At 40.3% G+C, this 25,920-nt stretch overlaps 1 protein-coding gene and 1 long non-coding RNA gene across 2 annotated transcripts in view; one reads left to right on the top strand and one right to left on the bottom strand.

The window, feature by feature from the left end:
* Positions 1 to 2,463: 2,463 nt before the first annotated feature.
* On the top strand, positions 2,464 to 25,920 carry LOC114693916. The gene is made up of 6 exons (XR_003734622.2): positions 2,464 to 2,927; positions 13,339 to 13,433; positions 20,967 to 21,100; positions 23,655 to 23,772; positions 24,632 to 24,845; positions 25,639 to 25,920. It is a non-coding gene; the product is annotated as an uncharacterized LOC114693916 (long non-coding RNA).
* The window catches only part of Spag6 (sperm associated antigen 6), a 60,042-nt gene continuing 37,586 nt past the window's right edge, over positions 3,465 to 25,920 (bottom strand). The window contains exons 5-11 of the mRNA XM_028870458.2: positions 24,615 to 24,820; positions 23,580 to 23,753; positions 22,296 to 22,448; positions 19,708 to 19,899; positions 13,359 to 13,475; positions 9,700 to 9,845; positions 3,465 to 3,700 (exon numbers count right to left, since the gene is read on the bottom strand). Coding sequence (XP_028726291.1) covers positions 3,631 to 3,700; positions 9,700 to 9,845; positions 13,359 to 13,475; positions 19,708 to 19,899; positions 22,296 to 22,448; positions 23,580 to 23,753; positions 24,615 to 24,820 — 1,058 coding nt within the window. The 3' untranslated portion in view covers positions 3,465 to 3,630. The remainder of the gene's footprint in view (positions 3,701 to 9,699; positions 9,846 to 13,358; positions 13,476 to 19,707; positions 19,900 to 22,295; positions 22,449 to 23,579; positions 23,754 to 24,614; positions 24,821 to 25,920) is intronic.

The following is a 25,920-nucleotide window of genomic DNA, read 5'->3' as shown; positions in this document are numbered from 1 at the left end:
TTTTCTAAATGTCAAATTTGATGGCCAAATAAGCCCCAACGTTTGCTAGCACCTATCTTAAAGGGATGGTTACAGAAATTTCCTCGTCCTTTCAGGGTCAGTTTCTAAACCTGACTTCTTGGGGATGGCCTTCGGGATTTAAGGCCAGGCTGACTGTTGGGCAGGGCTTTATTTCTAGCAGCAAGTAAAGCTTTCATTCTTTAAGAGAAGGGGTTTTCGTTGAGAAGAAAGGTTAGAAAAACAGGCCGATGTCCTATGAATATGAAGTTGTCATTTGGTTTCGCATGCTGAATTAAATATGACTGCTCCATGCTCAGCGGCTCGTGGCTGTTTTGCTCTATCTGGAAGAGCGTGTGTGTGTGTGTGTGTGTGTGTGTGTGTGTGTGTGTGTGTGTGTTAGAAAACTCCATGAGGGCAGGAAGTGTAGCTTTGCTTTATTACAAATCATTGGGCTTAACCCCCACTTACTTAAGAATGAGGACTGGGAGACACTGTGTAACTGCTGGCCAGCATGTCTAACTTTGTCCATCAGATCTCCCACAGATCACATCAAGTTTATGTAGAATGGAGGTGTTACGGCACTGTCACCTGCGTCATATAGGCTGTTTCCATGAGCATCTTCTAGAAAGCTCAATGTGTATCATTGCCCTTCCTCCCCACCAGGCTAGTCACCAGAGCCCAGGCGTCACGATCCCTTTCAGAAAGGTCCTGCTCATTTTATCTCTTCCCACACAGGTGAAGTAGCTTCATCTACGAAAAAGAAGGTCTGGCCAACTCTATTCCCAAAGCCCTAACAGCAGTTATCCCTCATACATGAGGAATCCATATAAAAAGTTAAAATCTGAATAACCTGCAGGGGACTGGGAGAGAGGTTAGTCTGCAGAGACAATTGGTACCAACAAAACTCAAACTGGGAGTGAAGAGACCAGAGAATATCGTCAATGACAGACATTATGTTTGCTTTAACACATAAAAGGATTTTTAATGCAATATTTAAAAAAGTTTAATGTTGCTTAAAGTGTCTTCTAAAGAAACATTTTGTACAGGGGGGTGTGGTGGCATACCCCTTAAAGCCAGTATTTCAAAGGCAGAGGCGAGCAGACCTCTCAGAGTTGGAGGCCAGCCTGGTCTACATTGTGAGTTCCAGGACAGCCAGTGGTACATGAAAGACAGACCCTGCCTCAAACAAAACAAACAAAAAAAGAAACATAACTTAAAATTTCCTAATCCCATCTGATCAAATTAGAAACATCTAGCAGAACGGTATTATTTTATTCTTAGCGTAGTAGTCTTTGATAAAGATAAAATGACATAGAAAGTGAACAGTGTCAACTACAAAGTGTAATGGTAACAGGAAGAAGCAAGAGGGGATTCACCATTCTAAAATCTAAAGCTATTTTAACCAAGGTAAATTGATTTTTGTTACCACCATCGTGGTCATCTAAGAAAAACTGCTGTCGTGGTTTTGTTGGTTGTTTTTGTTTCAGACGGGGCCTTATTCTGTCACACAGACTAGTCTCGGACTTGAACTCCTGACACCATAGCTTCCCCAGTGCTGAGCTATCACACATGATTGAAAAAGTCTAATTAATGATGAAGCCAGGCAGTAGTGGCACATGCCTTCAATCCCAGCACTCAGGAGGCAGAGACAGGCAGATCTCTGCGAGTTCAAGGCCACCCTGGTCTACAGAGTGAGTTCCAGGACAGCTCAGGGCTACACAGAGAAACCTTATCTTGAAGAACCAAAAACCAACCAACCAAACAAACAAACACACACACAAAAAAAAAAGAATGATGAAAGCTACTTTTATCTCCTCATATCATTAAATGACTCATAAGACAAACTGGATAGACAGGAAAGAGAAAGGGAAACTAAAAAATTGGGAATAAAAGTGATATTTCCCTGTGCAATGAGTCTAAGAAATTGCTGTAAGGAGATAAAATGGGCTATGAAAGTGTTAAGGAAATCAGGAATGCATTGTACACACACAACCATGAGTTCAGTCCTCAGCATGCTCACAAGAAGGAAACCACTAGATACTCTAGTTTAACACAAGGAAAAGAGATGGAGTCTGGTGCTGGTTATGAAGATGCTTTGAAAGCTGCGACAAAGGACAAAGCCGTTTGCTAGGAGAAGGTAAGGAAGACAGAGGTAAACCCAGGAGAGTGCTCCGTGTAAACGGGTAGGGGTCTAGGAAGGAAACTTGAAACCAGGTTTTCAGGATGGGGCCCATTGTAGCCTGGGAATTTTCTGAGCTATCCTGTGCCTCTCTGTTCTTCAGGTCTCCAGGAAAGGGCGCTCAAGAAATATATCTTTAGGAGCTACAGAGAGATGGCTTAGTGGTTAAGAGCCCTGGCTGCTTGCTCTTCCAGAGGACCCTAGTTCAATTCCTCGCACCCACATGATGGCGTACAGTTATCTGTAACTCCAGTCCCAGGAGATCTGAAGCCTTGTTCTGGCCTCTGTGGGCACCAGGCATGCACATGGTACACAGATATACATGTAAACAAAACACTCATACACAGAAATAAAATTAATTAAAAAGAGAAATATCCCATTAGACCCAAAGACATAGGCATAACAACCAAGATTCCTGAATCCAACCACAAGTTCCTAAGGCCAGAAGTGCATTGGCTAAGTAGAAAAAATTTTTTTAAAAATTGCAGTGCTATTTTTAATGTTTTGTTGGAATCTGCTTTGATCCCATTACAGCTTAAGTGAAATGCATTAAGCCTGAGTCTGCTGCTATTCTGCTCAAATTATACCTTAAATCCCTGAGTATGTGAATTCTGAAAATATGTTGGGAAGGTGAACCTGGGACAAGGGAATCCTGAAGACATGTTTTCCATGCCTGCAACCTTGAATGGGAATCACGATAAGACCTCTCAGTGAGAATGGAGAGTTTGAGCGTCAGAGTACATGGAAGGTAAGGAACACTTCATGTAGGGTGAGAAGAAAAGAGTTTTAAAATTTGTAATAAAAGAGGACTTTCCTAAATCCTTAGGAAACCAGAGAGGCTGTCTGTAGATCTCTTGTGTTAATTCAATGCACTTAAATAGCCATGTGGTTTTAAGGGTCCTACATTTCTGCCACATTTTCCTCTTTCCATACTCCCTCCCTATATTCTGTATAACTGACAGGTCAGTTTTCCTTACCCAACCCCACAAGGATATAATTAAGGGTTTTCTTTCTTTCTTTTTTTAATCCAAATAATGCATCATATATTTTTTATTTATTTCTTCTTTTTTATTAAGAGATTTTCTATTCGTTTTACATATCAACCACATATTAACTAAGGGTTTTCAAACAGCATGTCTCATTTATATCTAGTCATAAGGATGTGTGTGCTGTGTTGTGTTTATGTGTTTTATAGAAAAATAAGTACCTTAAAACCCTTTATTTCCTCTTAAATCTTCCTTTATGCATATCTCTATGCATGCAAATAATTATGACTAGTCTTTCATACATTGCAGCTAATAATTTCTAAAGAATTGCATAAATATAGAAAACATTAAGATATTTCACATTGAACAAAAACTGAGATGTACTTAGTTCAAACGTTTTAGAAAGCACTTTAACAACTGCTGTGCACACTCTTCTGTGACTCCGAGTATAAAAATAGACTTTGTTCAGTTTGTAGGCGGCTGATAGCTGTCCACCCTCTGCAGAAGCGTATCTGAGTATCCAGGGGAATAGTACCTGGAAAAGAAAGCCTGCTATCAGATATATGGACATGTTTCATACAGTAGGCGCCAAAGAGTCTGTATACAGAGCTTACCGAGACAACTTATGGGGCTGGTGAGACAGCTCAAGCAGTACGAGCGCTTGCTGAATTCATCTCTGGAGCCCACATAGCAGAAATGAGAACCAAACCATCAGGTCTGACCTTCACATGCATGCTGTGGTACATGTGCACATACATAAATGTGTGTGTGCACATATGTATGTGCACATGTGTGTGCACATGTGTGTGCACACATAAACATATGTAAAATGTCTTAATATAGATAATCATGGGTGGAACTCCACATAGGAACATTGCTGATAAATGTCTTTTGTATTTACACCATACAACCTATTATTGGAATCAATTTCTGAATTCCAGTTGCCTTAGAAATCATGTCTTAAAAATAGCTTGGTCAGAGCCAGTCATAATTTATGTTGAAAATGGTTTGTAAATACTCATTTTATATAAAATAGAAAATTAACCATCTTCATTGGTTCCTGGGCAGATATAGTACCATACATTTACACTTCTAGACTTCTTTTTTTTTTTTTTTTTTTTGGTTTTTCGAGACAGGGTTTCTCTGTGTAGCTTTGCGCCTTTCCTGGAACTCACTTGGTAGCCCAGGCTGGCCTCGAACTCACAGAGATCCACCTGGCTCTGCCTCCTGAGTGCTGGGATTAAAGGCGTGCGCCACCACCGCCGGCTCACTTCTAGACTTCTAAATCGATCATCTTATACAATATTTAGTATAAAGTATTAAATATATGAACAGTGATATACTATGGAAAGACTTTTCATTTACATAAAAAGCCAAATAAAATCTAGTAGTTATTCTAATGTAGAAATGGATTTAAAAACCTAGGAAATTATTTAAAAATTTCCAAAACATTTACTAAAAGTGATTAAGCCTCAGAAAATGTTTTCTATTTAAAAAAAAAAAGTTAGTGTTGGGGCCTTGTCCCTTGTTAGTTGTCTTTATGTCTACTTAGAAAGTCATAATTTCAGAGCTAGAGAGATGGCTCAGTGGTTTAAGACACTTGATGCTTTTCCAGACTACCTGGGTTCAATGCCCAGTTATAGCTCCTGTTCCAGGCTTCTGAGTGCACCAGGCACACAAATGGTACACAGTCACACATACGGGCAAAACACCAATACACATAAAATAAACATAAAAAAATCCTTTTAAAAGTCATCATTTCTTCTGCAATGTACAAGTTAGGGTGGGCAAAACAGAGATATATTTTCTTTAGTAGTGTCTTTGTTTATAATTAAACAGAACACACACCACCTGAGACATTCTTTTAAAGAGTGTTCTTCCCCCACACACTCATGTACACAGACACAAACATATACACATAATTAAAAACTAAAAAGAAGACAGAATTTTAGCTGAGTGTGGTAGCACACACTTTTACTCCTACCTTCAGGAGGTAGATACAGGTGGGTCTCTGAGTTTGAGACCAGCCTCATCTCCCTAGCAAGTTCCAGATCAGCCAAGGCTACATAGTGAGATCCTGACCCTGTCTCAAAAAAAAAGTTTTCATTAGAAGGCCAAAAAGGCCACCTAATGTAAAAAAATATATTTCAAAAATGGGGTTTTTAGTTAAAGCTGGTCTTGCTTTCACTGGTGCCTCATAAATATGTCAGGCACAAGACAGGTAGTTTTTATAAAAATGGGAGGAGGCAGGGTTTTAAAAATCTTTTCACATGTGCTATTTAAAGTGGTATCCACTAGTCACATGGGGCTAAAGAACTAGAAATATAGCTACTGTGCTTAAGAAACTCAACTTCAACGTTTGAACTTCCAAACTGACAGATCAACACAGAAAACCACAACGACATATTTGGAATCATTGGCGAGTCTTCCTTTTCCAATGTAAGTTTTATGTGGTCTAAATTTAACCCAAGTATTTCCAATGAGATTTACCACTTGAATTAAGATATGTTAAAAGTAACAAAATATACAAATGTAAAATAACTCACAAATTTTATATGGATTACAAGTTGAAATTATATGGTTTGGATATTTGGATTGTTTAGAAAATCATTAAAATCTATTTACCATTTCATTTTACTTTCTTAAATGTGACTACCAGAAAACTAGAAATTATACATGTGGCTCATGTTATATTTTTACTGGACATTGTTATTTTAAGAGTCCCACTCTATCAATTAGGATGTGCTGATAATTCTCGAGGCTTTCCTAGATTCATTTCCAAGCTTATTGCCACTGCCATATTCCCTTCCCAAAGACCCCAGAGACTTCACAGTCTCTAGGACTCCCTGCCAAGAAACCATGCTCAAATATATCCACACATCTTCATCAGCAGAGCAGGTACTCACCATTGCCCAGCTTCTTATAACTGCATTCTAACCTCGCCTGGATCTCAAAATATAAACCCAAATAAACATACCAAGTTACTCCTTTCCTGTGAGAAAGCCTCATTCCAACAACTGTGGTGCTAAGAATTCAAAAGTAATTTCCTATTAGGAAAAACCATGTAATTCCAGCTCAGCAATGAAAGGCATTTGAAATGCACCAGAATAATTTTATTTTATATTTGTTTGCTATGCATTTATCATCAAAACAAATAGCAAAAAAATCATGAACCTTATATTACTATACAGTAATAGGATTATAAAATTAAATTTTATTTTCCTAATAATGCTATTTAACCTCAAGAGAAAAAAATGAGAATAGAGATACTCCAAAAGGGACAATAAGAAATACTGACTGAATTGAATTCTTACTAATACAAGCCCCTTGACTATTATGTCATTTAATCCTAATGTTATGAGATAGGTAATAACATTTACAAATACTATCTTAAAGAATTTAAATAATTGCCTGTAAGGTCACACAGGAAATTATTAGAACTGAGATAGTGACCTAGGTCTGTCTGTCTGGACACATGACCTGGACTTTCATCAAAGGGCCATAAAGAGAAGTGAGAAATTCCTTCCTTCCCTCTAGCTATCAATCCCTGCTCCTCTAACCTAGCTCAAATGGCCTCTAATCAGAGGGTAAGCAAATTAACCTTACCTCAGACTGTGAGGAATTTGGGTTATTCTTGCCTTGGCCTTTGGGCTTGGATCTAGTGGGCTACACTGTTAAGTGACTAGCACTGTGCTGTGTAGCAGGCTGTATACACACACCGTCCCCACACAGATGTGTCTGTCCCAAAGGCTCCTTTCCTCCTGACAGTGGGCAGAGATCCAGAAGGCAAGTTCAGAACACACCTTGTGGCTGGGGAGTGAGCCAGACCTAGAGCACAGGTCCGTCGAAAGCCTAGTTCCTTCCCTCTTATAATACCCACCTGTGCAGGCAGGATGGCATACAATGAAGATTAGAAGAAAATATGAGATGACTATCGAGCTGATGCTGTCTTATAAAAAATAATTAGTCCTAAAACAGATGTCACCAACTTGTTTTTGAGAAATAGATAATAAAAATAAAACCATTTTGAAATTATATTTGTCTATTTTCACAGTGTTTTTTTGTTTGTTTTTTTGTTTTTTGTTTGTTGTTTTTTTTTGTTTTTGTTTTTTTGTTGTTTTTTTTTTTGTTTTTTGAGACAGGGTTTCTCTGTGTACCTTTGTGCCATTCCTGGAACTCACTTTGGAGACCAGGCTGGCCTCAAACTCACAGAGATCTGCCTGCCTCTGCCTCCTGAGTGCTGGGATTAAAGGCATGTGCCACCACTGCCCAGCCTATTTTCACAGTGTTTTAAGGATTTCCATAAAATGTTATTTTCTAACACTAATACTTTTTTAAAAATCAGAAAGTCGAAAAGTTTGGCTAGCCAAAATCCTCATGAAAATTAGTTTTTAAAATGAAATCTCAGCTGGGCATGATAGTGAATGCCTTTAATCCCAGCACTGAGGCAGAGGCAGGTGGATATCTATGAGTTTAAGGCCAGCCTGGTCTACAGAGCCAGTTCCAGAACAGCCAGTGCTACACAGAGAAATCCTGTCTCAAAAAACCAAAATAATAGTAATAATAACAATAACATAAATGAAATCTCAAAGCATAGAAATTAAGGATTTCAATTTTTATAGTAGTATTTTGACAAAGTACCAAATTAAATCCTAATATGATAGTTGTTTTTTTTTTTTTAAATTTCCACTGGTTCTTAAACCTAGAAAAGAAAAAAAGAAATGAATTCATTCAAAAAAGCACCTTATCATTGGTTGATCAATAGATTGTCTCCATTCTGGGGACCTTGAGTTTGCCATTGTCTTCTCCATTTTTACTTTATTTTGTTTCTTAAAACACTGAAATGCAAGTTATCTTAAGCTTACATAAAATATTCTATTAAAATACACAATATTCTTCCATGTACAAAAACAAGTTTTATTAATAAAATATTTTCATAATTCCTTCATTTTATGGTTTTACAAGTATTTTGTTATATAGCTTTTTATTATTTATTTGTGTGTTTTATATATGCTCTGGCATACTACTCTTTTGATATCATATACTAGTGTATTAATATTTTCAAAGCTAAAAAAAATATTTTCAAAGCTGGCTTATTGGAATTGTTTCAAGTTGTCTTCAGCCTCTAGAGTGCATAACTTGGACCGGAGAGACGTCTCGGTGGTTAAGAGCACATACTGCTCTTGCAGAGGACCCAAGTGGGAACCTGAGTTTTGTTCCCAGCACCATCTCAGGTGCCCCACGGGATCCATCTAGGGGCACCTGCCCTGAAGTACACACACACAGAAATGTAATTGTTAAGTTTTTAAAAAGAGTTCAAGCTAGACATGGTAGCACATGCTTGTAATTCTAGCACTTGGGAGGCAGAGGAAGGCAAGATCTGTGAGAGTTTCAGGCCACCCAGGGCTAACTAGTAAGACTCTGTCTCAAACAAACAAAAACAAAAAAAAGAAAAGAAAAGAAAAAGAAAGGAGAGCACATATAGTTGTGAGTAAAAGAACAATTTAATCTTAAAATTATCTTGTGCTTTTAAACTCAATGTTACTATGTTTTTAAAACTATTAGTATAGCTGGGCCTGCTGGTGCACACCTTTAATCTCAATACTCGGGAGGCAGAGGCAGGCGGATCTTGAGTTTGAGGCTAGCCTGATCTACAAAGCAAATTTCCAAGACAGCCAGGGCTACACAGAGAAACCCTGTCTCGAAAAAAACAAAACATTAAATTTTAAGTAGGAAGAGTAGGTGAAAGGTGTAATTTATATGTTACAGCCTGTGAGTTGTTATGGGGAGAGTTTGTATTTTCTTTTATTTGTGGAGAAAATGCAATTATATCTGTATAATTGGGTATATAATGGACTTCGTTTTGAGAAATCTTAATCTGGGTGTAGCTCAGTGAGTGGCACGGGCCTGAGAGTAGGTTGAGTTGAGCCTGGCCTGGAGTGCTCCTGGACTCCAGTCACTTGGGAGGCAAAGTGGGAAAGACAATGACTTCAGGGCAAAGTCCAATCTATACAGCAAGATCATCTCAAACAACAAATAAACAGATGCATCCTCCTCCTCCTAGTCCTCTTCTTGTGTGTGGGGTGGCATGTATGCACATGTATGTGGATGTGAGTGCATCACTTACCACCTTGTTCTGGGGACAACATCTCTCAGTGAACCTAAATCTCACTGACGACAACTTAGCTGTCTAGCCTGCGAGCTTCCAGCTTCCGCCTGTGTCTGCCCCCCCACCCCCCCACCCCCACCCCCGTCCTAGGACGCGTGCAGCCCAGGTTCCACACAGGTGTAGGAATCCTAACTCAGGCCCACCCCTATCATCGAGCCATCTCCCCAGCCCCCCAAATCTACATTTGGGCATTGATAGAAAAGCTAAATTTGGGGGAGAGGGAACTGTGGTTGGTATCTAATGTGAAAAAAGAACTCTGAAATAAAAAAATAAATAAAAGGAAAAAAAAAAGAAAAGCTAAATTTGATTTTTTTTAAAAGAAAGTGTTTTGTAATATAGAGCAGCTTAACGTCCATTTCCCCCACCTTACTATTTCCTCTGGGTAACAGCTGTTAATGTTGTTGATGTATTCTTGGAGGAGAGAACCAGGTTCTGCCTTTATCTCTTGGATCTTTTTAAGTCCACCACTCGTAACAAAAAGACGGCGAGCTTTGCTGTCATGAGGCAGCACCTGGAAAAGAAACGGATAACAACGTCACCTCCGCGTTCCCAAGTGAGACTGTTCCTCTTTAAAAGCAGTATTGTATCAGCAATAATGCAGAAGAGAATTTGTGTTCAATACATCACCTATAAAATAAAGAGCGGAGGACTGGAAGTGAGGTGCGTTCTCCTCAAATTACATTAACCCTTATGCTATAGAGGTGGAAGGAAGCAATTCAGTGGGCAGAGCTGATGGGTCCACTCCCACCCGAAGCGTGAGTCTGAGGTCTCCCCACGAGCTCACAAGTGAAGGCGGCTCCTTACCACAGCAGGAAGGGCCTCTCCTGCCATCTAAACACTCTCAAGTCCCCACCCTAAGCTTGTCCCCAGAACACCAGAGCAGGCATGCCACGTCGTCAGCTGCATTTCCCACTGAGGAAATGTCCCCTTGCCTAGTTAACTCTTTCTTGTTCGATACTCAGCTCCCATAGTCCCTCCTTTAAGAAAATACAGGTTGGGTATGGTGGCATACACCTGTATCTCAGCAGGCAAAGGCCAGAGGGTCATGAGCTAAGCAGATTATGAACTGGGGGCCAACCTAGGCTATACAATGATACCCTGTTTTTAAAAAACTAAGTAGTTCAATGATAAGGACATTTGGCAAGCATGTACAAGATCCCAGCACTCGAGATAGAAATGGGAGATAAAATGGAGGGAAGGGGTTGGGAGGAGGTGGAGGAAATGACCTTGTTTATAATAGCATTAAAACTGTCTCTTCAACCGAGTTTGTCTTCTTCCATGAACTACAGAGAATTTAGTTGGCTTTAAACACGTGAATGTTTGTTTGTTTACTTACTATTGTGGGTGGGCCACAACAAGCATGTGGACATCAGAGAACAACTCCATAAAGTCGGTTCTCTCTTCCCACCTGTCCACAGGCTGCAGGGATTGAACTCAGGTCAAGCCTGGCTGGCAAATGCCTGTACTTGCCGAGACAGCTCACCAGCCCCAATTGATTTGTGTGGTGGGGGTGCACATGCGTGGAAGTCAGAAGACCACTTGGAAGAGGTGGTGGGCTCCAGCTTGCACTCAGATTGTCAGGTGTGGTGAAGCACCTTTACCTGATGAGGCCTGTCACTGGGCCCGGATGTCTTGTTTTTAAAAACAAAATTTTGTTTGTTTTTGTTTTCATTTTTGATATTTTTATGTACTGTAGCTTGAATTAAACTCTTACCATATGCCATCTCATTTAACCTCTACAACAATATATGGAGTAAGTATGTTTATTCCTGTCTTCTGTGTAGTAAAACTAAGGGTTAGAGCGGTCTAACTTTCTGAAGAGTTAGAGCTATAACTTGGAATACGATTCAGTGGTAGAGCAGTTACCATGGGTGTGGCCTCAAGTGCCATCCTCAGCACCAAAATCAAAACCAAACATGTAGGGAAACAGAACCAAGCCTAAACCATAAACGCTCTGGCACATGACTTATGCAGACCCCATTTTCTCTTTTGCTTTTTGTTTGTTTGTTTGTTTTGTTTGCTTGTTGCTTTTTTTTTTTTTTTTTTTTTTTTTTTTTTTTTTTGAGATAGGTCTCACTTTAAAGCTCTGGCTGGCCTGGAAATCTCTGTATTGATCAGACTGGCCTCTAATTCCCAGACAACCACCTGCCTCTGCCTCAACCTACATGGTAATAATTTATTTTTTAAAATGTGTATGGTGTTTGGTCTGTACTTAGTTCTGTGTACCATGTGCATGCCTAGTGACCATGGAGACCAGAAGCAGCCATGGATCTCCTGGGAAAAGAGTTAGAGATACTCAGGGGTTGCTGTGTGGGTACTGGGAATCGAAGCCAAGTCCCCTGGAGGAATGGGCAGTATTCTTAACAGCTGAGCCATCCCTAGCCCCTGTAGACTGTGTATTTTAACTCAGATGTGCAAAGCACAGTTTCCCAGTCCCCTGACGTCAGTGACGATGACAGTCATTCACCTTCAGCCCTTGCTGTCTTGCTGCAAGCCACAGGAAAACGTCATGAAATTCAGCCACTATCACAAACGCCACTACTTGGAAAAGTCAAGGACTTCTCCAAAGGTCAAGCCATGGCTTAAGGAGTCTTGGTGATATTTTAGCTTTTGTATATATACACTAGCTGGTTCCTAAAATGATTTTCTTGCTTCCAAAGAACTCCTAACAGTGTATTTATTTTAAATGCCTATCAGACATCCAAGGCCAAACAAAACTGCACCTGTCTCCTAGGTCAGGCAAATAGCTTTATTTCTTGTGCAACTTAGGGTGAGACCCTTCTTTCTTATACAACCTTACTAACAGACCCCTAACTTCTTACCTAAGCACTTCTAGGAATGTAGAGTGAGCACACAGATCCCCTTTTTCTCATACACTAACTGGTCATTAGCACTCAGGTGACCTCTTTTACCTCTCCCTTTTGGGTTGTAAAAGAAAGCCTGGTGGTCACTGCCTGAGGAAAATTCTTACCTGCCTTTATGACTCTGTAAAATTCAAGCCTGGTGACCTTGCTCGACCAGGGGATTGCTATTGCTTGGGTTTATACTGGATTCCTGGGAGACTTAGGAGGAACGTGGAGAACCGAGAGACCAAGAACAGAGAGGGATAAGGAGGATTTTGACCAGAGAGAACGTGTGGACGAGATGGAAGATGAGGAAGAGTCAGATGGGGAAGTACGAGCTGGGTAAGAACAAGATAAAAAGACCTAGATGAGGCAGAACTAAGACGAGAGAATTAAGATAGAACTTAGAGGGAACAGCAGATTAATGTAGGGAGAAATCAGGCAAGAAAGGAGCTAGGCATGAGAGCAGAATAGAAGCTTGTAGAGAGAACTTACTCAGAAGAATAAAGCGTACGGACTAAGGAGTTTCGTGCACAAAGATTCACTTCTTTGCATCAAAGATGAATTATCAGCTGGCTGTAGATTCCTCCCGGACCCTGGGCGGGGACTGTCAAGGGGCTGGACCCCCAGCTCCCATTACTGTCTGAACCTGTGTTGTTGGCCGTGCCCTTGGGCAGCTCGACCTCTACACTACTGTCAATCTGCGATGATCGATGAAATACGGCCATTACGTTTGTTCAAATTGTTCCGAAGAAGTCACTGTGTACCAAAGGACTGAGATCACCTCCAGCAAGTTTAGAGTTTCTGAAAAAATATTTCAGTGGCTCAAAGACATTTTCCTAAAAATGTTTGCTATGTTCTTAGACTAAAGGACACGGGAAATTACTAAAGGGTAAGTTTCAGCATAAATTGTCTATATTATAAATTTTATGTGTTGTCATATCACTTCCTTTTTATGCTGTTTAAGAAGATAGCACAGGGCTATGAAAACTATATGAAGAAGAATGAAGTGCTTCACTTACCTGAGAGTTTTACTAACCTATGCTACCTGTATCATTTGAGACTGGTTAAGACTTAACTAGTAAAGCCCAGACCAAATTTTACAGGAGAAAGCAGAAAAACAAGTCCACAAATCATTTTCCCTTTCTTCCCTTTTTCCAGACTACGGTAGCATTTCTTACCTTACTGAACTGCCCAGCCACATACTTCAGGATATTGGGAGGCGCATCGTAGAGAAAGGGTTCGAGGGCCGGGAGGTAGGTGCATCTCTGGATGATGTTCTTTATGGCCTTTTTACTCTGTTGAGACACAAAGCAGGGGCATACAAAGATTGGCAGGTCACGTCTCATACTCCCAGACTTTGAAAAGGAAGTCAGCTTCTTGCAGTTGTTTCATTTTTAAACAGTTTTCTGAGGAATTCAGCAGCTGAGCTATCTCTGCAGCCCTGCAGACCCTGGGCTTTAAGTCAGAAATGCAGGGTACAGTTTCACAAGTCCTCAACAGCTGAAGACTGTTTTGACTGCTGTTATTATCAGTTTTATCAGTTGGATTCCGTTAAACTCAAAACTTATGCAGTGAGTTGCTGAGCTCTTAAATACATATCAGGTCATTAAAATTATAAAGTGTACTTATGCACTGTAAATGAACATGTTTAAGTATAAATATGTGGATAAATATCCATGTGTAACTATGAAACAGATAACCAAAGCATCCTATTTGTTTTAATCAACAACTATGAGATAATGGTTATGATAGCGTATTCTATATTACCTATATGGCATAGGTATCCTATACTGTCTAAAAGATTTCGTGCTCATATAGATGCATTGATAAATTGCTAGCGTATGACTTATTCAGTGTGCATTTGTAGACACTGCTATAGCTCATGGGTAGAAATTGACCCATTCTCAAGTGGAATCAAAACAGAACCTAAACTGTTGAATCAACTGTCAACTGAGAATCACTCTGGGAAACACAGGCACCACAGGTACCTTTCCCACCCCCCTTCCCGCCAGCACTTTTCCGTCTTCTAAATTAAAGTCACCTTGCTGCCCCTCCTGTAAATGTGGCCGAAGGGCTCTAATGTGACTACGGGACACGCTGCAGCTACAGCTGGCTGTGACTGTCTCTTTGTATGACATGACGCCCCTTCACATTGGAAACTTTACAACTATTGTGTTTGTCTTGTATGTGGTGTGCATATGAGCTGCCTTAGGGACTTTGCTCTTTTCTTCCTCTGAAGCCACAGCCAATATGGTCTTCTGGTTTTATTACTGTATGTCTGGCAATGCTCTTGAAATGAAGGACCATTTTACATCGTGGACTTTATACATGGTCATTGTATTCAGCAAAACTTTTATCATATTTGTGCCATCAGCAAATTATCTCTTGAATTTTAGGTTTTCTTTAGAGACCCAGACTATGAAGTCTTACACATCCTCATCACCAGACACATATGACCAAAACCATTGCTGCATAGGTTAAATAAGGAATGCAGAACTGTAGCCCACAAGTAGTGTAGGTTGAAAATAACCCCCCAGCTTTCAACACACCTGATTGTACTGTACCTTTATAAACCATCTTAAGACCACGATGACCTTACCAGACCAAGAAATTTAACTTAACTGCCATTGCTAACAAGGCCAAATAGCTGTAATAGCACTGACTGTCTAGTGTGAAAGAAACGTTAGTTAGTTAAGAGTCTGCTTACCTGCCTACCTCTGAGCTGTAATAGTTGACAGACAAATGACTCCGTTTAGAAACGAACAGGGCTGGAGATATCACTCAGGGGCAAAAGGCTTGCCTAACATGTGCAAGGCCCTGAGACCAATGGCCACCACTACAAAAAATTGTTTAAATAATAAAAGGGATAAAAGGTCAAAGAATACACATACACAGCCAAGACATACATGAAAATAATTTCAGCGCTACTGGCCATTAGGCAAATCAAAAGTACACGTTAGGATAGCTGCAGTAAAAAAAAATAGAATGAATGAATAAAATTCATTCACAAGAATGCAAAAATTGGAACCTCCTATACTGCTGGTGGATGTAAAGCAGCACAGTTGTGTTAGAAAACAGTCCAGTAGTTCCTCAAAATCTTAAAGAATTTCCAGTGACCCAGCAATTTTACTTATGGAAATATACCCAAAAGAAATGCAGGCATGCACCCAGCTTGGAGACATGCCTCAGCACGTAAAGGTGCCTGCTGCTCAAACCCGGCCCAGCAGCCTGAATTTGACCCCTAGATGGAAGGAGAAAATCAACTCCAAAGAGCTGGCTTCTGACCTCCACATTCAGCCACGGCACACGTGTCCACGCATGCACATCATGCACACACATACATGCATACACATACATGTATACACTCACTAATGATAAATTTTTAAAAATTAAAAAAAACATCCACATGAAAACATGTGCAAATAGCTAAAGAGTTTAAATACCCCAATGTCCATCAACTGGTGAATGGATAACCAATGGAAAATTATCGAGCATAAAGAGAACAAGGGACTGATACATATTACATGAAGAATCTCAAAACTCAGGTTAGGGGCTGGAGAGACAGCTCACTGGTTAATAGTGCTGCTCTTCCAGAGAACCCAGGCTTGAGTCTCAGCACCCACATGGTGGCTCACAGTGACTGGTAATTCCAGTGCTAAGGAAGCTGATGCCCTCTTCTGGCCTCCACAGGCACAAGATACACACGGTCCACAGATACCCAAGCAGGCAAAATATCTGTACGCATTAAAAAACAAACAAAACACCCTCAGACTAGGTAATAAAGACACCAGGCACAAAAGGACACATCTGTTACACTATCCCTTTTAAATGAAATGCCCAGAAGCGGCAAATCCACAGAGATGGAAAGAAAATTGACAGTTGTCGGATTTAGACAGAGATGTGGAGTGATGTCTGACAGAGGAGAAAAAAAACTTTAAAATCAGTTTGTGGTGATGATTTCACAATTCTGTAAATACACTAAAAACTATTGAATCTTATATTTTAAATGAGTGAATTGTATAATATCTCAATAAAGCTACTTAAAAATGCAATGAGAACTATGACCACGGAACTTGAAAGCTGTGTGAAATAAGCAACCTAGACAGTTTCATAACGGTTCAAATGCCACCATGAGCTAAAGCATTTCAGCGTAACAGATGATCTCATCAGCTAATAGAATTTCCATTCTTTATTAAGATACTAGAATAACGCAGGCAGCAGTGACCACACAGGAGAAACTCCAAGAAGCTGCTCCCTGGTTCTCCCAGATTAGAACCAATTAACCAGTGCTTACAGAAGCGGACCTGCCTTTGAGACAGAGAGAACCTTGAGGTAGCTTTATTCTTTGAAAGCTGCCACAGAGTAACAAACGAGAAAGGCCACTAGACAGTTTCTAATGCTTTGGATACACATTTTCTCAAAGAGCTAGTGTTAAATCCAACAGACTTGATGGACTTTGCTCTAAAGCAGCAGCTATATGCTCCAAGAGACCCTACAGAAGAGCAAAAGAGATGACATCCCACAGTAAGAAGCTATTCAAATGAACTTCAAGTTTGGGGAAGGTTTTGTTGCCAGAGAAATTACTAAAGGTTTGCTTTTTACATATAATGCCCAGTATGCTGTGGGGTGTTCTGTATGTCCTGTGGGAGCCCGTTCTTGGGTTCCTTGTGGCGTTACCCAGCAGGTCCTCATAGAAAGGATGATTAGGACCACGGGCCTGAGTGCAGGTGTCTGAGACAGTCTGCACTTGGCTGTGCTGGGGGGGATGGTCTGTATGTCAAGTTGCTCTGATTGGTCGATAAATAAAATCTGATTGGCCGTGGCTAGGCAGGAAGTATAGGCAGGACTAACAGAGAGGAGAAATAAAAGAACAGGAAGGCAGAAGGACTCACTGCCAGCTGCAGCCAGAAATGCCGGTGAGCCACGTGGCAAGGTATAGATTTATGGAAATGGATTAATTTAAGCTATAAGAACAGTTAGCAAGAAGCCTGCCATGGCCATACAGTTTGTAAGCAATATAAGTCTCTGTGTTTACTTCGTTGGGTCTGAGCGGCTGTGGGACTGGCGGGTGACAAAGATTTGTCCTGACTGTGGGCAAGGCAGGAAAACTCTAGCTACACCAGTATATTTCCTGAAAGTAAATACTGTATCAAAAGAAACTTCATTTCTATTAGTTAACTTAACAAAACCATCTTTGATGAATTAAATCAGAATAAAGGTTATCTTATTTTAAAAAGTAATGGTTTTACTCCATGGATATTTATACAATATAATGTTACAGTAGTTCACTTTAAAAAATTATATGGGCAGGAGAGATAGCTTAGTGATTGAGTGCTTACATGCCTGAATGTCCAAGCTCTGGAGTTAATCTCCAGTACCACCTAGAAGAAAATAAAAAGTATCCAAGGCTCCCAAGAACTACATTGCCAGGGTTTCTCAAGCTGTAATTACTGTTGATTACATTAATCAGCCATAGCTGGACAGATCAAGAGCACAAATGGAGCTGGGATTTCTGACTAGAAAGTCAAAGAATCAGACACCCCTTTAACTGGAAAAGACCTGGGAGGGCCCACTGTCCATCTCTTTCTGTCAGCCAGTTAGTGCTAACTTGTTACATTACCTCAGTGCCATGGTCTTATGAGGGGAGCCCTAAATCTATGTAAGATGTTGCTTTTTTTTTTTGGTTTGGTTTGGGTTTGGGGTGTGCCCCTAAAAGCTCATAGGGAGTGTCACTATTAGGAGGTATGGCTTTGTTGGAGTTGGTGTGGTCTTATTGGATGAAATGTGTCACTGTTGGGGTGGGCTTTGAAGTGTCCCTTGCTCAAGTCATGCCCAGTATCTCTGCTCACTTCCTGTTGCCTTCAGATCAAGATGTAGAACTCTTTTTTTTTTTTTTTTGGTTTTTCGAGACAGGGTTTCTCTGTGTAGCTTTGCGCCTTTCCTGGAACTCACTTGGTAGCCCAGGCTGGCCTTGAACTCACAGAGATCCGCCTGCCTCTGCCTCCCGAGTGCTGGGATTAAAGGCGTGCGCCACCGCCACCGTCCGGCAAGATGTAGAACTCTTAACTCCCTCTCCAGCACCATGTCTGCCTGTACGACACCCTGTCCTGCAAGTCACTCCATTAAATGTTTTCCTTCCTAAGAGTTGCCATGGTCATGGTGTCTCTTCACAGCAATAGAAACCCTAACTAAGAGAGGGTTTGGTTTGGTTTGGTTTTTGTTTTCTGTTTGTTTGGTTTTTTGTTTTTCAAGGCAGTTTCTCTATGTAGCCCTGGCTGTCCTGGAACTTACTATGTAGACCTGGCTGGCCTTGAACTCACAGAGATCCAACTACCTCTGCCTCCTGAGTGCTGGGATAAAAGGCATGTGCCACTAAGCCCAGCTGTAAGCCACTGTTTTGATCTGGAAAACCTTACAACTACTAAGAAAAGTCTTACTCTTGGAAATCAATTTGTAGAAACTTATCATGTAAACATAACCAGATAAAGAAACTCACTTTCATGAAACTTGGGAGTTTTCTGCCTTGTCATCCAAGGTTACATTCAGTAAATGTGTTTACTATTCACTAATTTAACCATCTAGTTAAGTGTTTATGTCCTTTCCTATTAATTTTATTTTGGGTTTTAATTACATTTATTTATATATTTTGTGTGTGCCTACAGCAAGTACGTGGGACTCAGTGGGTGATGTGGCCTGGGTCAGATTCTCTTCTCCCATGTGCGTCCTGGGGATTGAACTCAGGTCTTGAGGGTTGTCAGTGACCAGCTGGACTCACTGAGCCATCCGGCTGGCCATGTTCAGTGTATTTGGAATTACTGTCTGCGGTAAACATCCCCCATCAGTTCAAAGACCTCCATATTTTCCTAATATGTATGCTATAAAATATTTCTTTTTTTTAATTGTAGAATTATTAAATAGTCCATCCTGCTTTCTGTGCCTGTTTCATGAATCACCTTGACAGCCAGTAATAATTTTCTCATAAAACTTGCCTTTTAAAAATGCATGATTCAAAAATGTTAGTGAATCTTATACACACTTTAAAAGGAAATAAGACAAAGAATTAAAAGATCAGACATCCTTGAAGTTAGGAGAAGTAAATGATACCTTCAGGAATATTCTCTTACTAGTTATATCTTTGAAAAGCAACTTAAATTCTTTGGGACTCTGTTTTTTAAAGTAAAAAGGGACAGTGTACTCTCTAGCAACTCCACATTCAAAAATTCTATTATTCTTCCATTCCGATTTCATAGAAAATGTCAATAGCAATACAGAATGCAAAAACCTGACATTCACTTTACAACCAAGTTTTTATCTGTGCAAAATTTCCTTGAAAATATATCACTAACTGTGGGAACAAGGGTAACCAGTTTTCAAAGATAAATTACTCAATCTTCTGACAGATTTGTAGTTCCTGACTCAGAAAAGCAACCCAGTCCATCAGAAAAATCAAAATATTTAAACCACATATTTTAAAGACTAAGTCAGTGTCCGCCCAGTCTCCCCAAGCCGGTTCAAAGCAGTACTCACTTTCACCTGCAGGTCCTCGGAGCTCTCTGGGGACAAGTACAGAGCCAGCAGTACTGGCAAGACGTCTGTGATAGCCACGGCCCGTGCGTGCTCCGGAGTGTGTCTCCCAACCTGTCCTAGAGCCCAGGCAGCTGCGGCTTTAATATGATCTTCCGGTTCCTCTGACAGGCAGGCCGACAATTGGGGCACACCCTGGAGTGGGGATCAAAAGAGCAAGTGTTCTAAATCTGGAGCGGGATTAAAGAGTCCACCGTGTCTTTCGGGTGTTAGAAGAAATCATTTCAGCCTTGCTCTCTTCTTTTCCTAAATGGTTCAATAAGTGTGCACATCACAAGGGCGGTCATTTCTTAAGTCAATAAAATGACTAGGACTAAATTGCCTTAATTACCTGTAACAATCCAACTTAAATAAGAATGTCTCTACTAGCTTCTGGCCCCCAAATAGAGGGACATTTACGCAAACAACAGAGATGCCTCAGACCAGGCAGAAACAGATTTCATGGTGACAAACTGAAATGTTTAGGATCTCCAAATTTATTTTCCTTTGTTTAAGAAGTAAAGACTGAGGACCTCCCTCAATTCAGTCCTCAGCGACATACCCACCCCAAGTACAGTAGTCCGAAAATAAAACAACTACAACAAACTAAAAATCAAATGAATACGAGCAAGAATCCGCCACTCTAAGAGCCTTTTACATGGAATATACTCCACTAACATCTTCCCTGAAATACCACACGCTTTCCCAGTACTTTTGGTCGACTTTATACTGACAGTTCTGCTATGGCCACAGGCTGAATCCAGCCAGCTTGCTTTTGTTATACAGGTGGCATGTGGACATTTTGCATTTTAGACTCTAATTTTATTTAAATAAGGAAAAAAAAATCATCAAAGGGCCTCAAAAATCAGTTTATAGACCTAAGGAAGAATCAAATAAACATATGAATTTTTAATTCCAGCTTTTGTGTAGGCATAATTTTGTAACTAGTTTGAGACGACAGTAATGATTTCAAATTTAGTACTGTAAGAACCAGCATCACATGCTGCTGCTGTGGCAGAGGTCAAGACCCTCACATGTGCCTTTCCCTGGCCTTTTAGTCTGCTTTTTCTTTTCTTTTTCCTTTCACCCACACCTTGAATCAGTTTCGTGAGACTTACCATGTTTCCTTTACCATGTCCTTTTCCAAGCACTGAAGTGGTCTGTCCACAATAGAAAAGATCAGACCTGCTGAGGTGGAGTAAATTTGTAAACCATGTTTGTAGGACATAAGATTGAGGAGGAGGGGATGAAGAGAGAGAGGAAGAGCAGATGACTCTCGCACCTCGTCCCAGGCTCCACATTACTGGCCCCAGCCAAGAATACTCAGATGAGACCGGGAGCAACATGTGCTTCAGAGGTAAGAGAGTGCCGTAAATGGTGGACATTGTCTCCCGGTTCCTGACGCACCTCAGAGGACAAGGAGAAAATGCCTCACTGCTGTGTGGTTTGCTTCAGACACTGGGAGAGACTGGCAGCAGGCCTCCACCAAAGAAGGGGAGAGTGCCCTGGCCAGATTCAAAAGGATGTGTAGGATGCACAAGCAACTGCCTGGCTCTCTTCATCCTCCGAGGAGCTATCTTCCTGACAAAGGGAGCAAGGATCAAAACCCAGACACATCCCTAACGACCCCTCCAGACACACAGTCCTGCTCCAGTCATTGCTGCGTCTGCAGTGACTGAGAACAAAAGAAAGGCCGGATGAGGGAGCTCAGGACCGCAGAGCATCACTGCGGGCTAGGTAGAAAATCAAGATCTCCTTTGTGTTCTGAGGATTAGCAAGGGAAAAAAGATCCCCATTTTTGTTTAACAAACAGCAGCAGGTTTTCTATGCTGATAAGAGCCCTACCCCCTAGAGGGCTGCCACACACAGTGTGAGCACATGGGCTCTAGGAAATCCATATCTATATACCAACCTATTTTGTGAGCACCTACTATGGACCAAGGCTAACTATAGGGTGGATTCATAGAATGCTGTAATTGAGAAAAGGCTAAATCCACACAACATGAAGAAAAAAAAAACCAAAACCAAAACCAAAAAAACAAAAAAAAAAACAACCCTGCCGTCTGCTGTGCCCTCTGATTGCCTGATGGACCACATCTGAAAGAGAAATGGCCAGCACCATCTCCTCCTCATCCAAATGACGGGGGGGGGGGGGGGGGGGGGGGGGAGTACACAGACCTCTGAGGTGCATGAAGTGATACATGGGCAAGTCATTTAAATGATGTTTTTAACTATAGTGTGCTTTTGCATGGATGCACAATTAATCCTTCAAGATATAATAATATATATATAATATTTAAAGACAGATTACAGTAATGTTCAAAAGGAGTTGATATTAGATGTGGAAAGCTGTACTTTTTCCGTAACTCACACCTTTTGTCAGGGATCCCCTGGAAAACAAACCAATCAACACTGACATTAGCAGTAAAACAAGTGAATGCATTTAGACAACTCTTTCACTGTGTGCAGCTATATTTTCTATTTGGTGTCAGTCTGTGGTTGTCTTGGAATATCCTACCACAGTATCTAGGAGAAACGAAGCAAGCACCGACCTTGGAAATGATCACTGCCATGGCCAGGTTCTCGGAATGAGCAGCCACGTAACCGAGCATCATGATGCCAGGCAGTCGTATGTTCCCTCTGCAGGTTTCCATGCAGTCGATCACGGCAGCCACACCTCCTGCATTGACAATCAGCTGTGAAAGCTGAAAGGAAAGGAAAAGGCCCAGATAGCACAAAATGGTCTTTAAATATGATTTGGCCACTTTATATAGGACTTCAAAATACCGGGTAAAATTGAAATACCATTCAAAGAGATTACTGTCATTTATTAAGGAAATGTTCAAGTATAATAATCCCATTATTTCAAAAGCTCAACTATTTATAGTAGAAAAGCTTGTTCTGTGGTTTAAAAAAATTACACAACTTTTATCCCTCTTGTAATGAATTTCAAAATTCCTCACGTAGACTCTAAGCTGAGGGCTAATTCACACCTGGCTAACTACAGAAGTGCCCAATCCCAACGTCTTAGTATAAAGATGAATCAATGTCCAAAGACATCAGACTTAACGTCTGGCTAATTACCCCACACACTATCGGTGATTACTAGCTGGGTTCTTCCATTCTTGAAAAGTCTCAACTACATCTAGATGTTGGGTAAAACAAGAGTGAGGATTTTAACATGTAATGAAATGAAAACAGATTAGTCAAAATACACACAGGAAAAGACGTCTCAACCTCAAAATCGACACAGGCGTGCTTTGCCTCTCTTTTACATCTAACAACTCAGAGCAGAAAATCATATTACAGCAGCCAGCTATCAGAGTGTCACAGTAGGCCAGGAGCCTCTGTGGCCTGTCCCAGCCTACAGATGCAGTATCCTTCCCACTGCTGCCAGCTGCCAGAAAATGATAAGGACGACAGGGGTTCAGAGTCCCCACAATCTAGAAATGGAAAGCTAGCAATGATTAGAAACTGGATTTCAAACTCGTATGTCATTAATACAATTCAGTGGTTCTCAAATGGAGGTGATTTTGTACCCTAGAGAACGTCTGACAATGTGTGGAGTCGGTTTTATTGCCACGATTTGTGGGGGAGGGGCAGTGACGCCATCAAGTGGGCAGAGCCCAGGAACCCGGGTGAACAGACACTCTACCACGTGCAGACAGACACATCATCCAAAATGTCTGCGGGGCTGAGGGTGTGGAGCAATGGCCTAGTTAGAGGGCCTGGAGCAAGCCTCAGACCTCATCAACAAATTGGCGTTCTATTTAAAAAACTGGAACTAAGTGTAACTCCCCCCCCCCCCCCGGACTGCTTTGTTTGTTTGTCTTTACCTCGGGTGTGTGCTTTGCGATCTCTCTAATTAAAGTGCACGCGTTTTTCTTGACATATTCATCTTTGTCCTTCAGACAGGTAAGGACCACCGGGAAAATCTCCGCTTCAACGACCATCTCTGCCAGGTCCACAGAGTGCTTTGCAATGTGGCTGAGAGCTGAAAGGACCTGGTGCTGATAAGCAGAAACACAGGTGAGTAAAACAAAGCACTATATAGAGTCCACTCACCCACCTCGGTGTTCAGATGTGGCGTAAACAGCTTTATAATATTCGAATTTCTTCATGAGAAAAAAAGAGCTGCATAGATATTTAGCACAATCTAAGATTTCTGAGCATTGAGACTTTCACATATTAGTCACAAACTCAAATTTTTAGATTTCCCCAGTAATTCTCTATTGATTACTTTAAGACCTTTTACAGGTAATTAAAATGTGGGACCTTTAGGTAAAAAAAAAAAAAAAATCACTTCTTAATTACACAGTACACATAATTTATGATATGTGTGGTGTGTAATACAATAACAAGCTGAATTAATGTCTTTATCACATGATATTGATACCATCTCAAAGAAATTCCCATCACTTAGCTAATATTAACAATTAATGTATGTGTGTGTTAGTTGTATAATTGGTGAATTTAAAAAGCTAACAGAGGACTAATAAATGTGAAAATTTCATAAGAAATTCAGATATTCTAGTGGTGGGCTAGAAAATCTTTAGGTCTTTATACTAGTCAAAGGCTCTCCTAATTAGTTATTTTGGTCAGGCCAATGCCTTATTTTAGTTGTTAATGTTAATACTAATGCTACCTGGAGTCTTCAGTATTGCACATAGATTTCCAAATAACCTCTTAAATGTGACACTCAAAGCATTATTTCCATGTCTTAAAAGACCCAAGACACGATATATTTGTATCTGCTTTCAACGGTATTTGCTAATTGTTTTCCTCTGTAACATTCGTCTGTACACATCTTCATGTTCTTGGATTGTAAGAACCCTGGCTGTCTGTTGTCTCTTGACCTCCGTTTTAAATACCTTCAATTTTTCATCAGGGTTGAGGATCATCTGGGCTAAGTGAGCAATAGCTCCGACATCCACCACCGTCTGTGCTAACTCTGGAGAATGCTTTGAAATGTCACTGAGGGCCGAGGCAGCAATCCTTTTCAAAGCAATTTCTGGCTCCTGGATACAGAGCACTAAAAGAGGAACGGCTCCCGCATCCACCACAGCTTGTGACAGTTCTGTGGGTCCAAGAAAAGTAATTAAGTGAGTATGGGTGACTGACCCTTGTGCAAGCCATCTTTCACCCTGACAGATAGAGCAAAGAAAAGAGGGAGGGCGCACTCCACTCCCCGACATCTGCATTTCAAATCAGCCTTTCTGGTTTCATAAACCATGTGGACCAATCCCGAGCTGAAAAGAACACAGGTCAATAGATGGACCTCCATTTACATGAACACATTTGAGGTAGATTAGGCTGAAATGGCTTGTTATCCTTTTTTTTTTTTTTTTTTTTTTTTTTTTTTTTTAAGAGAGTAAGCAGATGTCAGCTGTTTAAGCTCTGGCAATTCTGCACTTCTCAATAGGCAAACGTTTTATGCATGGTTTACAATAACAGAGAAAATTAAAGTACCAAAAATTTACCAACCACACTAATTAGGCAGTATTTTGTTCTATTTACATGAGTAAACATTAGCATGAATCATGGACCCATAATGTCGATTTTTAAATTCCTTTCATTTTCTAATACTTCAAAAAGATTTTTTAAAATATTTTATACAAAAAAATTTTATACAAAGTAAAAGACTGTCTTTTCATTGTATGCTAAAACACTTTAAAAATGAGGTTTAAAATTTATCAACATACTTTTATATATAAGTATTAATATAGATAATTTAGATATATCTATATCTATATAGATAATATAGATAATTTAGATAAAGAAATAAATTTATATTACCATGTTATACAGAGGGCAAACAAATATCTTTTGAATATGCATATTGATTTACTTGTATGTCCAAAAAAACAGCTATAAAATAATAATTTTACATTTCAGAGAATGAAAGACGTTGGAGCAGACCCTTATAGTACACATGCAGTAAATGCCATTTGAGAAGCAGGAAGCTCTGTCCAGTAACACATTCTACTCCTGATGCATGTGTGGTCCCATGGAGTCACACACACCATTTCTCCAATTTCTTCCTCCCTCCCAAATTACATCTGTATTTCCCCATATTTCTATTGCCTTAGATATAAATAAATGTCTTAATTGTCGAGCTAAAATAGCTATTTACCATGTCACTTTAGTCTTTAATTTGAAGAAAATACTTAATTTTTC

The sequence above is a fragment of the Peromyscus leucopus genome, chromosome 5 (assembly GCF_004664715.2).
Source record: "Peromyscus leucopus breed LL Stock chromosome 5, UCI_PerLeu_2.1, whole genome shotgun sequence".
NCBI lineage: Eukaryota > Metazoa > Chordata > Mammalia > Rodentia > Cricetidae > Peromyscus > Peromyscus leucopus.
This window is presented reverse-complemented; position numbering and strand designations above follow the sequence as displayed.